The sequence below is a fragment of the Macaca thibetana genome, chromosome 17 (genome assembly GCF_024542745.1).
Source record: "Macaca thibetana thibetana isolate TM-01 chromosome 17, ASM2454274v1, whole genome shotgun sequence".
Classification (NCBI taxonomy): Eukaryota; Metazoa; Chordata; class Mammalia; order Primates; family Cercopithecidae; genus Macaca; species Macaca thibetana.
Window position 1 is genome coordinate 30,813,952 of NC_065594.1, and position 16,951 is coordinate 30,830,902.

The 16,951-nt window shown below is 37.7% G+C and overlaps 1 protein-coding gene, 1 long non-coding RNA gene and 1 pseudogene across 12 annotated transcripts in view; 1 reads left to right on the forward strand and 2 right to left on the reverse strand.

Moving 5' to 3' along the window:
* The window catches only part of LOC126940490 (uncharacterized), a 247,711-nt gene that overhangs the window by 52,901 nt on the left and 177,859 nt on the right, over positions 1 to 16,951 (forward strand). The window lies entirely within an intron of this gene.
* The window catches only part of LOC126940421 (phosphatidylinositol 3,4,5-trisphosphate 3-phosphatase TPTE2-like), an 88,165-nt gene that overhangs the window by 44,290 nt on the left and 26,924 nt on the right, over positions 1 to 16,951 (reverse strand). For all 11 annotated transcript variants that reach the window (XM_050766297.1, XM_050766296.1, XM_050766293.1 and 8 more), the window contains 3 exons: positions 10,705 to 10,755; positions 9,017 to 9,178; positions 1,982 to 2,101 (listed from right to left, as the gene is read on the reverse strand). In XM_050766297.1, coding sequence (XP_050622254.1) covers positions 1,982 to 2,101; positions 9,017 to 9,178; positions 10,705 to 10,755 — 333 coding nt within the window. The remainder of the gene's footprint in view (positions 1 to 1,981; positions 2,102 to 9,016; positions 9,179 to 10,704; positions 10,756 to 16,951) is intronic.
* Positions 1,548 to 1,662, reverse strand: LOC126940921 (uncharacterized; annotated as a pseudogene).

Sequence of the window (16,951 nt, forward strand, 5' to 3'; positions counted from 1 at the left end):
AGAATTTTATGAATATAAATTCAGTTTAGAGTGGCAGTTGTTAACCAGGGACAATTTTCCCTCCTCTCCTCAATCACCTACATGGGGGATATTTGACAGTGTCTTGAGGCACTTTTGGTTTTCACAACTGGTGTATGTGTGTGTGTGGTCACGCGCGTGCACGTGCTACTTCCATCTAATGAATAGAAGCCAGGAATTCTGCTAAACATCCTGCAATGAATATAACTGCTCACCACCCTCCTGTGACAATAATGATCTGGCCCAAAATGTTAGTAATGCTGAGATTGAAAAATTCTGGTCTAGAGAAATAGTGAAACAATAGAGTCTTAGAATTTGTAAATTTAACTTTGGGATTTGAAACTAGCATTTTCAATTTTTCCACATCAAAACAAATTGAGGATTCTTGTTCACCTTTGTTACTCCCATCTGTAACAGAGGTTCACTACAGCTACTAATGCACATCAGGCAGGCAACAGATTGAGATACTTCCCAAGTGTGCTAGCTGGTGTCTCTCCTACCATGAGAAATATCAAAGCAGAGAACTGATGGTTTGGACTAGTGCTTCTCTGGTTTGGGCATGCATAAATCAGAGTCATCTGGAAAAACCTGTTAAGCTACAGATTGCTGGGTCCCAGAGATATTGATTCAGTGGGTCTGGGGTGGGGCCTAAGGTATTTTTCTTGTATTTCTAGCAAGCTCTCAAGTGATGCTGAGGTTTCTAGTCCGAGGACCACACTGGCTGAGGTGATTTTCAAACAACTCCAAAAGCCTATCACTTAATATGCTTAGTTGGTGCCTGAGTTGTAGTCCAGGGAAGCTAGGGGTACAGAAAGAAACCAGGTATTTGACCCATGAACAAGCTTAGGAAGCCACCAACATCTACATCCCAGTATACATTAGCTCTTCCATTTTCCTCACTGTCACAGTAAAAAGGAAAAAAAAAAAAAAAAAAAAAAAAAAAAAAAGAGAGTCACCAGGTCCTCATATACCCTTTAGTTTCCTAATCCCCCGCAGTTCTAACTTTGCCTTAGCTTTCTTTGTTTCTACAACTATACTGCAAAACTCTACTGTTGTGTTGCTATACATGTCATCTCCTAGTTTTCTGTTTCTGTTCTGTTTTCTATTTTTTAGAACATCATGATTGAGGCTGGGCACGGTGGCTCACGCTTGTAATCCCAGTATTTTAGGAGGCCGAGGTGGGCAGATCACTTGAGGTCAGGAGCTCAAGACCAGCCTGACCAACATGGTGAAACTCATCTCTACTAAAAATACAAAAATTAGCCAGGTATGGTGGTGCATGCCTGTAATCCCAGCTACTCGGGAGGCTGAGGCAGGAAAATCGCTTTAACCGGGGAGGCAGAAGTTGCAGTGAGCCTGATATCATGCCACTGAACTCCAGCCTGGGCAACAGAGTGAGACTCCATCTCAAAAGAAAAAAAAAAAAAAAAAAAAGAAAATCAAATCGTGATTGAAGTCACTCAAATTTTGCATATGCTCAAATAAATTCCCTCTTGGCTGTGGGAAAAACCCAGACAGAACATATGTGTAAGGGATTTGTAGTTGAAGCACAGAGGGGAATTTAGTATCAAATTTTTTAATGTATCAGATATTAAACTAATAAGAATATCACACTTGATCTTAGCCAAAAGGCCAAAAAATGATACAAATGGGAATTTGATGAGAACTTCAAAATGTAGCGAAGTTATAAAGTTAATACAAGAGGTAAAGTCCTTCTTTGGCTACTCCATCTTTTTTATTCAATTACTGGTACTTAGTGTGTATACTCTTTGCTGGTCCCTAAATACCACAATCTTTCAGTTTCAACCTGTGTGGGAATTTACCTACACATTTCATTTTAAAGCAACATATTTGGTATAAAATGAGGCCATTTGAAGTTGAAAAGATTAGATCGAATAAAAGCCACAGAAAATGCAAAAAATAAATGAAAAACTTTGAGAGAGGTGAGTCTTATATTTCATACCTGGGAACATCCTTAAGAAACTTAACGTCAAAAAAAATGTAAATGACATCAACCAGCAGGATAATCACAGTAATGGCAGTATCTAAAATATTCAGTAAATCAGAGAAATAATGCTGTCTCCTGTAATATAAAATGGAAAAATATGAGTCCATCTCCCCTGCAAGAAGAGACAGGAATATTTAAAGACCACAAACTATTAACTGATCCCCATTAAGAATTCTAGTTTCATAAATTATTTAAAATGCATATTCTAGAGTAGACTAAGGGAAAAATATAACATTCATGGGAACTTTTCAAACAATAAATTTATATTCATCATTTGACACATATATATGACTAAAGCACCAATATGGCAATTTAAGTATAGTAAGAGATATAACTAAATGCATATTAACCACCCTTATCATGGATGATGGGGTATCTCTGTCCCCTCAAGCATTTATCATTGTGTTACAAACAATCCAATTACACTCTTTCGATCATTTAAAAATATACAATTATTATTGACTATAGTCACCCTGTTGTGCTAGCAAATAGTAGGTGTTATTCATTTTTTTCTATTTTTTCATACCCATTAACCATCCCCAGCTCCCCACCCCCAAACTCCTAGTACCATTCGCAGCCTCTGATAACCATCTTTCTACTCATGTCTATGAGTTCAACTGTTATCCTTTTTAGAGCCCACAAATAAGTGAGAACATGTGATGTTTGTCTTTCTGTGCCTGCCTTATTTCAGTTAACATAGTGATCTCCAGTTCCATCCATGTTGTTGCAAAAGGCAGGATCTCATTAGCTAAATAGAGCTAAGTATAGCTAAATAATAATATTAGCTAAGTATAGCTAAATAATACTCTCTTGTGTATATGTACTATTCTCTTTATCCATCTGTTGATGAACACAGGTTGCTTCCAAACCTTAGCTCTCATGAACAGTGCTACAACCAACATGGGAATGCAGATTATCTCCTCTATGTACTGATTTCCTTTCTTGTGGGTATATACCCAGCAGTGGGATGGCTGGATCATATGGTGGCTCTATTTTTATTTTTTTAAGGAATCTCCAAACTGTTCCCCATAGTGGTTCTACTAATTTACAGTCCCATGAACAGTGTATGAGGGTTCTCTTATCTCCACATTTGCCAGCATTTGTTATTGCCTGACTTTTGGATATAAGTCGTTTTAGCCAGGGTAAGATGATATCTAATTATAGTTTTCTACACTGTGAATTTCTCTAATGATCGATGTTAAGCACCTCTTCACTGCCTGTTTACCATCTGTATGTTTCCTTTTGAGAAATGTCTATTCAAATCTTATGCTCATTTTAAAAAATCATATTATTAGATTTTTTTTTTCTTTATAGAGTTGTTTGAACTCCTTATATATTCTGGTTATTTATCCCTTCTCAGATGGGTATTTTGCAAATATTTTCTCCCATTCTGTGGGCTGTCTCTTCACTTTGTTAATTGTTTCCTTTGCTATGAAGAAGCTTTGTAACTTGATGTGATGCCATTTGTCCATTTTTGTTTTGGTTACCTGTGCTTGTGGGATATTGCTCAAGAAATTTTTGTTCAGACCAAAGTCCTGAAGATTCTTCCCGATGTTCTCTTATTATAGTTTCATAGTTTGAGGTCTTATCTTTAAGTCTTTAATCCATTTTGATTTGATTTTTGTATATGGTTAGAGGTAGGGGTCTAGTTACATTTTTCTGCATGTGGATATCCAGTTTTCCCAGAACCATATGTTGAAGAGACTTCCTTTTCCTCAATGTATGTTGTTGGCACATTGATTGAAAATGAGTTCACCATAGGTGTGTGGATTTGTTTCTGGGTTCTCTATACTTTTCCATTGGTCTATGTGTCTATGCCAGTGCCATGCTGTTTTGGTTACTATAGTTCTATAGTATAATTTAAAGTCAAGCAATATGATTCCTCCAGCTTTGTTCTATTTGCTTAGAAAAGCTGTTATTCTGGGTCTTTTGTGGCTCCATGTAAATTTTAGGATTGTTTTTTCTGTTTCTGTGAAGAATGTCATTGGTATTTTGATAGGGAGTGCATTGAATGCGTAAACTGCTTTGGATAGTATGGTCTTTTTAACAATATTGATTCTTCCAATTCATGAACATGGAATCTCTTTCCATTTTGTGGTGTCCTTTTCAATTTCTTTCATCAGTGTTTTATCGTTGTCATTATAAAGATCTTTCACTTCTTTGGTTAAGTTAACTCCTAGGTTTTTAATTTTATTTGTGGCTATTGTAAATAGGATCACTTTTTAAAAGTCTTTTTCAGATGGTTTACTGTTGGCATATAATATGCTACTGATTTTTGTATGTTGATTTTGTATCCTGCAAATTTACTGAATTTATCAATTCTAATATTTTTTGTTGTGGAATCGTTAGCTTTTTCCAAATAAAATATATCATCTGCAAACACAAGGATAATTTTACTTTTTCCTTCCCAATTCAGATTTCTGTTTTTATTCCTTTTATTTCTTTATCTTCTATGATTGCTCCAGCTAGGACTTCTGGTACTCTGTTGAATAACACTGGTGAAAGTGGGCATCCTAGTTGTGTTCTAGATCTCAGAGGAAAGCTCTTCCATTTTTCCCCATTCAGTGTGATACTGACTGGGGGTCTGTCATATATAGTTTTTATTATATTGAGCTGTGTTACTTCTATACCCAGTTTTTGTTTGTTTGTTTTTTTTGTTTTGTTTTTTTGAGATGGAGTCTCGCTCTGTCGCCCAGGCTAGAGTGCAGTGGCCGGATCTCAGCTCACTGCAAGCTCCGTCTCCTGGGTTTATGCCATTCTCCTGCCTCAGCCTCCCAAGTAACTGGGACTACAGATGCCCACCACCTCGCCTGGCTAGTTTTTTGTATTTTTTAATAGAGACGGGGTTTCACCGTGTTAGCCAGGATGGTCTCGATCTCTTGACCTTGCGATCTGCCCGTCTCGGCCTCCCAAAGTGCTGGGATTACAAGCTTGAGCCACTGCGCCCGGCCCCAGTTTTTTTTAAGAGTGTTTATCATGAAGAAATGTTGAATTTTATCAAGCACTTTTTCAGCATTAACTGAAATGATCTTATGACTTTTATCCTTTATTATGTTGATATGATGTATCACTTTGGTTGATTTGTATATTTTGAACCATGCTTGCATCCCAGGGATAAATCCCATTTGTCATGATGAATGATCTCTCCAGTATATTGTTGAATTCAGCTTTCTAGTATCTTGTTGAGGATTTTTGCATCAATATTCATCAGATATATTGGCCTGTTGTCTTCTTTTTTTTTTGGAGGCAGAGTCTCACTCTGTCACCCAGGCTGGAGTGCATGTGCATCTGTCGTGATCTGGGCTCACTGCAACCTTCACCTCCCAGGTTCAAGGGATTGTCATGCCTCAACCTCCTGAGTAGGTGGGATTACAGGCACCTACCACCATGCCCAGCTAAGTTGTGTATTTTCAGTAGAGACGGGGTTTCACCATATTGGCCAGGCTGCTCTTGAACTCCTGACTTCATGTAATCCACCTGCTCCAGCCTCCCAAAGTGCTGGGATTGCAGGTGTGAGCCACTGCTCCCTGTCTTTCTTATTTTGATGCATCTTTGTCTGCTTTTGGTATCAGGGTAATACTGGCCTTGTGGAATGAGTTTGGAAGTATTCCCTCATCTTCTGCTTTTTGGAATAGTTTAAGCAGGAGTGGTATTTGTTCTTCTTTAAATGTTTAGTAGAATTCAGCAGGGAAGCTATCGAGTCTCAGTATATATATTGGCTATATATGCTGGATGAATATATACTTAAAATTGTTATAGCCTCTTGCTGAATTGATCCCTTTATCATTATATAGTGACATTCTTTGTCTCTCTTCTTATCGTTTTTGTCTTCTTATCGTTTTTGTCTTGCAGTCTATTTTATCTGATACAAGGGTAGCTACTCCTGCTCTTTTTTGGTTTCTACTGGAATGGAATACATTTTTCCATTCTTTTATTTTCAGACTAATGGGAGACGACTGTTTCTTATAGGCAACAGATCGATGGGTCTTGTGTTTTTTGTTTCGTTTTGTTTTTGTTTTTACTTTCATTTATTTATTTATTTATTTATTTATTTTTGAGGTGGAGTCTTGCTCCATTACCAGGCTGGAGTGCAGTGGAATGATCTCAGCTCATTGCAACCTCCGTCTTCCGGGTTCAAGTGATTTTCCTGCCTCAGCCTCCTGAGTAGCTGGGACTACAGGTGTGCACCACCAGGCCCACCTAATTTTTGTATTTTTACTAGAGATGGGGTTTCACCATGTTGGCCAGGATTGTCTTCATCTCTTGACCCTGTGATCCACCTGCCTCAGCCCCCCAAAGTGCTGGGATTACAGGCGGGAGCCACCGTACCTGGCCAAGTCTTGTTTTTTCATCCATTCAGCCATTCTGTCTTTTGATTGAAAAGTTTAATCTGCTGACATTCAATGTTATTATTGACAAGCAAGGACTTACTCTTGCCATTTTGTTAATGGTTTTCCGGTTGTTTTGTAGTCTTCTCTTCCTTCTTGCCTCCCTGTCTTCCATTAGTGAAGGTAATTTTCTCTGGTGATATAATTTAGTTTCATGTTTCTTATTTTTTGTGTATCCATTGTATTTTTTTGGTTTGAGGTTACCATGAGGCTTGCAAATACTATCTTATAACCCATTATTTTAAGCTTATAAAATAACACTGTTTGCATAAACAAAAAAGTAATAAGAAAACTAATACAAACTCTACAACTTAGTCTCATTTCTTTTTAACTATTTGTTATTTCGATTTATATCTTATTATAACATTTATGTCTTGAAAAGTTGTTGTAGTTAATGTTTTTGATTGGCTCATAGTTTAATCTCTCTACTTAGAATAAGAGTAGTTTATACACCATAGTTAGTGTTATAACATTCTGTATTTTTCTGTGTATTTACTATTACCAGTGAGGTTTATACCTTCAGGTAGTTACTTATTGCTCATTAATGTCCTTCTCTTTCTGACTGAAGTACTCCCTTTAGCATTTCTTCTAGCACAGGTCTGGTGTTGATGAAATCCCTCAGCTTCTGCTTGTGTGGAAAAGTCTTTATTTCTCCTTCACTTTGAAGGATATTTTCACTGAATATATTGTTCTAGGGTAAATGTTTTGTTTCCATCAGCATTTTCAATACGTCATGCCACTCTCTCCTGGCCTGAGACATTTCTGTTAAAATGTCTGCTGCCAGCTGTATTGTAACTCCATTGTATATTATTGGTTTCTTTTCTCTTGCTGCTTTTAAGATCCTTTCTTTATCCTTGATCTTTGGAGTGTGATTATTAAATGCCTTGAGGTAGTCTTCTTTGAGTTAAATCTGCTTGGCATTTTATAACTTTCTTCTACTGGGATATTGATATCTTTCTGTAGGTTTGGGAAGTTCTGTTACTATCCCTTTGAATAAACTTTCTAACTGCCCCCTCTCCACACCTCCTCTTTAAGGCCAATATCACTTAGATTTGCCCTTTGGATGCTATTTTCTACATTCAGTAGGCATGCTTCACTGTTTTTTATTCTTTCCTTTGTCTCCTCTATGTATTTTGAAATAGCCTGCCTTCAAGCTCATTAATTCTTTCTTCTGCTTCATCAATTCTGCTATTAAAAGACTCTAATACATTCTTCAGTATGCCAATTACATTCTTTGGTTCCAGAATTTCTGCTTGATTATTTTAAATTATTTCTATATCTTTGTTAAACTTATCTAACAGAATTATGATTTTTTTCTCTGTGTTATCTTAAATTTCTTTGAGTTTCCTCACCACAGCTGTTTTGATTTCTCTGTCTGAAAGGTCACATATCTGTTTCTCCAGGATTGGCCTCTAGTGTCTTATTGAGTTCATTTGGTGAGGTCATGTTTTCCTGGATAGTGTTGATGGTAGCAGATGTCCTTTGGTGTCTAGGCATTGAAGAGTTAGGTATTTATCGTAGTTTTCACTGTCAGGGCTTATTTGTACCTATCTTTCTGGGGAAGGCTTTCCAGATATTGGAAAGAACTTGGCTATTGTGATCTAAGTTGTATCTGCTTTAGGGGGCACCCTAAGCCTCCTAAACTCTGTAATTCTTGCAGACTCATGTGGTACTGCCTTAATGGTCTTAGACAACATCCAGGATAATTCTCTGGGTTACCAAAAAGAGAGTCTTGTTCTCTTCCCTTAATTTCTCCCAAACAAACAGAGTCTTCCTCTCTGTTCTGACTCACCGTGACACAAACACCCCTGTGGCCACCACTACTATAACTGCATTAGGTCGATGTGAAGCCAGCACAGCACTGGGTCTTGCCCAAAACCTGCTGTAACCACTCCCTAGCTATTGCATAAGTTTGCTGAAGCCCTGGGGCTCTACGATCATCACATGGTAAAAACAGCCAGGCCTGTGTCCTTCCCTTCAGGATGGCAAGTTCTCCCAGGCTCCGGGTGAGTCCAAAGGTGCTGGGAATCAGGGCCTAGATCAAAAACTTATAATTCTACCTGGTGTTTTATTGTGCTATGGCTGAGCTGGTTGAGCTGTCACTCAAACCACAAGATGCAGTCCTCCCCACTCTTTCCACCCCTCTCCAAAAGCAGAGGAGCATCAATCTATGGCTACCAAACTCAAACACAGGCCATGGGGGGTACTGCCAGACTACCACCAAGGTTCTCCTAAGGCCCAAAGGCTTTTAAATCAGCTTGAGGTGAATCCTCTTGTTCCTTCTTTTTGGGGGGGCGCGGGGGGGACAGAGTCTCACCCTGTCACCCAGGCTCAAGTGAAATGGCACAATCTCGGCTCACTGCAACCTCCGCCTCCTGGGTTCAAACAATTCTCCTGCCTCAGCCTCCCGAGTAGCTGGGATTACAGGCTCCCGCCACCACACCCAGCTGATTTTCGTATTTTTAGTAGAGACAGGGTTTCACCATCTTGGCCAGGTTGGTCTCGAACTCCTGACCTCGTGATCCACCCGCCTTGGCCTCCCAAAGCGCTTCTTAGAAAAGTACAAAATAGCTTTATGCATTATCAAAATAATCAAACTTACCCTTCTACAAATACTCGAAGAAGAACATCCATGAGAAAAAATAAGGCAATAGCTAGAGAAATAGAACGATACTCCAAAGGAATATAAACGTTGCTATCAGTGAAAATTAGGTCAGCAAAGATCAGAGCCACATCCAATAAGACCAGGAAAACTCCAAATATTCTACAATAAATAAATAAATAAATAAATAAATAACAGCAAAGATAAAGGGGCTTGTGTCCCTATAGTTATACTATATTTAGGCCAATGATCGGGTACGAAAATGTTATTATTTAGTATTAAACTGCCCAGTGGCAGGAAAAACTGTAATGTTATAGAATCTCAGAAACCGAATCAGTGTTTTCATCCGATAGAAGCAGTTCTTAATAAAAAAAAATTCCCACCAAACCACTTCACAAGATGTTATCATGCCTTTTTATAGTAGAAACATCACACTAACACCTCAAGAGAGAAAAGTAAAATTGAATTAAAATTACCTGTGTCTGTTTGTAAACTCTTCTTAAAATTTGAGAATTTCATAAGAAGTTTATACCCATTTCTCATAAAAAATAAAATCTTATCAATCTTGATAATTCTTAAGAATTTATTAATAAAAACCAAATGAAAGCATGAGTAACATAAGTTCTTAAAAAGACCAAGTTTTTTGTCAGTGACATTTTCAACAAGTACATGACTACATATTTAGGGACGATTCTAGTACAGTGATGGGTACATGAGAAAGAATTCAATTCCATACGTATTTATAGTACTGAACTCTAAAGTACCTCCTGAAACTTGCTGTTACATATTCTAAATACATTCCCCATAAATTGTTTACATTATTTGCCTAATCTATGAAGATGAATTCATCTTCAAAGTACTTTTCAAAAAGTTGCAGCTCAAGTTAAAATATCATTAATTCAAAAGGGAACAATTATATTGTGTAAATCTGTATTATATTGAATAAATCTATATCATAGTATGAAATCTTACTCTTATGTAGAGAAGAGTCTAAGTAAATTGTTTCCAGAATTAAAGAGTAATTCTGGATGTATAAGGTACTTAATAAAACACGTTACTTATAATTATAGAATTTTAACACTCGATTTTCATTAACTTTACTTGTGCAAATGGAAGAAAAATAATATTAATGTTACTATTAATCTTAGGCAAAAGCCATTTCTTTGCAAGTCTTAAAGTTGAGCTTAAACCAAACTTCCATGATAAATTAGTTTACATTAGATGGGGCACCTAGCTACTTAGCAACTGATGAACAGGAAATGCTTTTTGGTTTTGTTTTTTATTTCGGTCTTTCTCATTGAAATACTAAGTATATATATATATACATCTCACTCTGTCACCCGGGCTGCAGTGCAATAGCGTGATCTCGGCTCACTGCAATCTCCGCCTCCCAGATTCAAGCGATTCTTCCACCTAGGCCTCCCGAGTAGCTGGGATTACAGGCACCTGCCATCATGCCCGGCTAATTTTTGTATTTTTAATAGAGACGGGGTTTCACCATGTTAGCCAGGCTGGTCTTGAACTCCTGATCTCAGGTGATCTGCCCGTCTCAGCCTCCCAGAGGGCTGGGTTTACAGGTGTGAGCTACTGCACCCGGCCAAGTCTCAGATATATTTAATACGTGGTGTTTTTTATGCATTTAAGTCTCAGGTATATTTAATACATGGTGTTTTCTATGTCTCACATACCCAATTGCAAAGGATGATACAATTGAATGAACAATTTTCTTAATCTTGTTGCTGCAAAAAGAAGCAAAAATAAAATTAATCAGGTTTCTTCTAACCTATATCATAAATTTAACCAAAAAACAAAGGCCTTTATAAATATAATGTTAAAGGACAATTATTCAGAAGTTATATAACAAAATGCTTTTTAATAAAAACTAAAATGTTATCCTTTCTGCTCCCTGAGTATTTTACTTTCCTATCCAGAATATATGTGAATAAGACAGTAAACTTTGGATGTTTAGTAACGTTTCCATTGCATGCAAAGCCCCAACTCCAACTTTATGGCAATACTAAACTTAAACTTGTGGTCATCAACTCAAGGAATATAGCATGAAAACAGAAAAGAGTGGTAGAAGAGAACTGTATTTTAATGCCAGCCTGGGCAAGTCATCAAACTTTGGCCAGATCTCAGTTTCCACAGCAATAAAGTAAGGTATTTCAAGGATGAGCATAGGGAGTAAATGATGCTCTTATCATCTCTTTGAGACTAGACACCTAGTGAACAGATACACATTAGTGAGAGCTGCATTTGACGTTGCATATGAACTGCAGAGGTAAGACATTTCAGTAAGATATACTTCAAAGGAGAAACACCCAAAAGAATGGGCTCCTTCCATTAATCCAAGAAAGGAGAACCCGCTTGATGGAGCCTCCAGTAATGCCTCATTTTACCTTATGGCTGAAGACAAGGTAGCTAATGAGGAACAATTTTTTGTCCTTACTGAAGCCTCCTATTTTGGAGGCTCTTTAGGAGGAGAAGCCTCCGACATAGCAGGCATCAGTAGGAAAACCCTTCAGGAAGTTTCTGGCATACTGAAGTCTCCAACACAGGACTCAAATTTCACCGTGAGAGGCATGAATCCTAAAACAATGCTCCCAGTCTGTGCCTAAGACTGGAGAACAAAGAGCACAGATACTGAGGAGAACTGGGGCACTGCCAAAATTGGCCTTTGACATGAACAGACATTTCTCAAAAGAAGACATACATGTGGCCAAGAAGCATACGAAAAATAGCTCAATATCACAGATTAGAGAAATGCAAATCAAAACCACATGAGATGCCATTTCATACCAGACAATAGTCAGAATGGCTATTATTAAAGAGTCAAAAAATAACAGATGCTGGCTAGGTTGCAGAGAAAAGGGAACACTTATACAATGTTGGTGGGAGTGTGAATTAGTTCAACCATTGTAAAAAGCAGTGTGGGGATACCTCGAAGAGCTAAAAGCAGAACTACTATTTGACTGAGCAATCCCATTACCTAGCATATACCCAGAGGAATAGAAATCATTCTACTGTAAAGACATATGCATGTAAATGTTCACTGCAGCACTATTTACAATAGTAAAGACATGGAATCAACACAAGTACCCATCAATGACAGATTGGATAAAGAAAATGTGGTACATATACACCCTGGAATACTATGCAGCCATAAAAAAGAATGAGATCAGCCGGGCACGGTGGCTTACACCTGTAATCCCAGCACTTTGGAAGGCCGAGGTGGGCAGATCACAAGGTCAGGAGATAGAGACCACGCTGGCTAACACAGTGAAACCCTGTCTCTACTAAAAATACAAAATAAATTAGCCGGGTGTGGTGGCAGGCACCTGTAGTCCCAGCGACTTGGGAGGCTGAGGCAGGAGAATGGCATGAATGCGGGAGGCAGAGCTTGCAGTGAGCTGAGATTGTGCCACTGCACTCCGGCCTGGGTGACAGAGCGAGACTCTGACTCAAAAAAAAAAAAAGAAAAAAAAAAAAAGAGAATGAGATCATGTCTCTTGTGGGAACGTGGATGGAGCTAGAGGCAATTATCCTTAGCAAACTAGTGCAGAAAGTGAAAATCAAACACTGAATGTTCTCATCTGTAAGTGGTAGCTAAATGATAAGGATGTAAGAACACAAGGAGGGAAACAAACACTGGGGTCTACTGAAGCAGGGAGGGTAGGAGGAGAGAGACAAGCAAAAAAGATCACTATTTGGGTACTGAGCTTAATACCTGGGTGATGAAATAATAGGTAAAACAAACCTCCCTGACATGTGTTTACCTATGTAACAAACTTTCACATGTACCTCCAAACCTAAAATAAAAGTTAAAAAAACAAAATTGGCCTTTGACGAATGATGTTAACCTGAGATAAAGGAAATCCCCAATCCTTCTAAACTTCCCCTCCTCCACCTGGACCCACCACCGCTACCCAGGCTTAGAAAGTTAAGGCTGATGTAGACAGAGGATCAATTGGCCAAAAGGGGCGAATTCTTTCCTGAAGTTGCCATTCTCTTACAAGAACCTCTGATCCCACACAGCCTACTGGATCTCTGGGTATCAGGGAAATGTCATCCATCTGAATTCACTTGACAATATGACCATACAGAACCAAGCCTGACAGATCATGAAGGCATGAAGGAGTGGCTTGGGTAGTTGTAGCCCCTTCAATCTGTTTCAGTGTCCCCTGAAACTATACCAAGTAAATATACAATTGAGACGTTTTTGGTTTAAAAAGTGTATTATGTAAATGCAGCTTCAAGCAGTTACGTGTAGAGTTTGCAGGGAAATAGCTATGACTCAGTAAATCTATATCCAGGAAAAGTACCATTCACATTTGAGAGCAACAGACAGACACTCCAACATGCAACAACTCAAAGCATAGCCTCTATGTACCTTTCCTAAAAACAATTACTCAAAGTGCTTGAGTCAGATGAGCAATGAATCAAAATGAAGAACACAGAAATAAGGAAGATGACTTACAGAGAAAAGATGGTAAATAATATAAACTCAGAAGTAAGTCTAAATAAATCTGGTAATGCAGCATAAAAACGTAGTACGTGAAAATGTAAATAAATGATTGTAAAAGTAAAGACAATATAAAATTACCAATAATAGTATTGATTTAAATTCTCGGCATTATTACACTAGGATTCAAGGTTTGGAAGAAGATAGAAGTAAAGGCAGATTGCATTTCCTATCTTTTACAAGTACAAGTCCAGTTTTATTCTCGATATTGATGGAGAAAAATGGTATAATTATGTTTTCTAAATATTTAAATATAAACATGGATAGACTAGAAATGGGCTTCTGACTTGCATATCAGTAAAAAATGAAAGGGATAAAAACAAATCAATTACTAGCAAATTTAAAAAGAAAATATCAAAGCATTTTTCATAAAGAAAAAGTAAGATAATAAAGCCAAACATACCAGAAATCATAAATACAGACATATTACTCTCATCTTCCATATTGAGAAATACTCTCAGATAACTTTAAAATTAAAGGCAATACATGCTATACACAAGAGACAAAAACTAAATTGAAATGACAGTTTAAAAATAAAGAGATGGAGGCTGGGTGCAGTGGCTCACGCGTGTAATCCCAGCACTTTGGGAGGCCGAGGCGGGTGGATCACGAGGTCAAGAGATCAAGACCATCCTAGCCGACATGGTGAAACCCCATCTCTACTAAAAATACCAAAAATTAGCTGGGCATGGTGGTATACACCTGTAGTCCCAGCTATGCGGGAGGCTGAGTCAGAAGAATGGCTTGAACCCGGGAGGTGGAGGTTGCAGTGAGCCAAGATCACGCCAGTGCACTCCAGCCTGGCCACAGAGTCAGACTCCATCTCAGAAAAAAAAAATGAGAAAAAGATATGAGATACTAAACTTAAAACACTGAAAGTTCCAATATTAATATCAAAGTTGAATTCAAAGCACAAATATTAACTATGACCATGACTTATTTTTTATCAATAGAAGGTGGAAGCTACATGACACTTTTTGTGGGAAGTCAGGGACCCTGAACAGAGGGACCAGCTGAAGCCGCGGCAGAAGAACATAAATTGTGACGATTTCATGGACATTTATTAGTTCCCCAAGTTAGTACTTTTATAATTTCTTATACCTGTCTTTACTGTAATCTCTGAACATAAATTGTGAAGATTTCATGGACACTTAACACTTCCCCAATCAATACTCTTGTGTTTTCCTATGCCTGTCTTTACTTTAATCTCTTAATCCTGTCACCTTCTTCATAAACTGAGGAGGATGAATGTTGCCTCAGGACCCTGTGATTGTGTCAACTGCACAAACTGTTTGTAGAACATGTGTGTTTGAACAATATGAAATCTGGGCATCTTAAAAAAAGAACAGGATAACACCAATGTTCAGTGAACAAGAGAGGTAACTTTGAACTGGCCGCTGGTGAGCTAGACAAAACAGAGCTATATTTCTCCTCTTTCAAAAGCAAATCGGAGAAATATCGCTGAATTCTTTTTCTCAGCAAGGAACACCCCTGAGAAAGAGAATGCACCCTGAAGGTAGCCTTATAGATGGCCCCTTTTAAGGCGTGCCGTCTTTTGTGGTTGAAGCCCAAGGGATGAAATAAGCCCCAGTCTCCTGTAGTGCTCTCAGGCTTATTAGGAGGAGGAAAATTCCCGCCTAATACATTTTGGTCAGACAGGTTGTCTGCTCTCAAACCCTGTTTCCTGATAAGATGTTATCAACGACAATGCGTGCCCGAAACTTCATTAGCAATTTTAATTTCGCCTCATCCGGTAGTCCTGTCATCCCGTCCTGCCTCCATTTGCTTTGTGATATTTCATTACCTTATGAAGTATGTGATCTCTGTGACCCACACCCTATTCGTGCACTCCCTCCCCTTTTGAAAATCGCTAATAAAAACTTGCTGCTTTTACGGCTTGGGGAACATCACGGATCCTGCCGATGTGTGATGTCTCCCCCAGATACCCAGCTTTAAATTTCTCTCTCTTGTGCTCTTTCCCTTTATTTCTCAACCCAGTCGAGACACTGAGGAAATAGAAAAGAACCCACGTTAAACATCGGGAGCGGGTTCTCCCGATAGACGCTAACAAGACCATTTTTAATGAAATGGGATTTGTATTGAGGGCAGGTGCTATCTCTCCCACAGGACACATTTGTCTCTGGTACAGACTGGCAGTATGGAGATGGCCATGATGCAAAGCACTGAAAACACTGCACTGACTCTCTGGTCTTCCTGCTCTCACTCTAGATCACTAAAACAGGGTAAGGACAATACAGGGGGATGATATTTTGATGCTGCGAAAACTATTCGTCACACAGGAGAAAAGTAAATTTCTACACGTTATACCTTAAGACAAAGTAAATTCAGGGCAGCTATTTTATTTAAATAAAGAAAATAAATTCAAAACAGAAATCTTGGTGAATATATTTAAAATCTTGGGGTAGAGAAGGTCATAGTTAATATTTGTGCTTTGAATTCAACTTTGGATTTTTTTTTCTGAGAATAACATTAAAGGCATGAATCACAAAGAAAAGAACAGGTACATTGGATTATATGAAGATTAAACACTTTTATATAGTGAAAAGCAAGACAACCTAGGAGAAATTACTTATATTACATAAAATAGAAAAAGGATCAACAGATTTAACTTTTCAGTCTGAAGACAGAAAAGCACCCCAATTTTAATTGGGCAAAGGTAGTTTGGAAATGATGAAATATTAACTGAAAAAAGCATAAATGAAGGTATGTCAAGGAATGTGCATTAGAACAAACATATTTACTAATATCAAAGAAATCAATGATGGCTAGCATTAAGTATTGGAGGAGAGAAATGTACACTTTTGCATCTTGATGTTCAAGCACATACCAATATCAATAGCGTCACAAGCATTCCCTTTGACACAGGATTTCCACTTCCGAGAATTTGTAATAAACAAATAACCAACAATATGCAAAGATTTAGCCTCAAATATATTCATTTTTTATAACAGTAAAAACTTGTAAAAAACGTAATTGTTCAGCAATATCTATTAAATGAATTATAACACATCTACACCACGCAGTATTACACAACTATTACAAATAATGTTGTAAGTGCACATGAATATACATTAAAAAGAAAACATAGACATGATGCCATTAAGTAATAAAGTTATTTACAAAAGAATCTAAGTATGGTCTCGTATCTGTAAACATAAAAATGTATAGGCTTAAAGAACTTAGAAGTTCATGTATCAAAGTTTAAGAATGACTAAATGTGGATAGATTTGTTGATTGTATTTTCTGATTTTCCTTTCATAAACTCTTATGTTATTTTCAGTTTTTGGCACAAAACCTATTTACAGAGCTACAGAATTTTCAAAGTGTTTTTGCATGTTATTTTAGTTTTATTACTAATTTTTTACAGTACAATATCCACTACATAGAAAGCA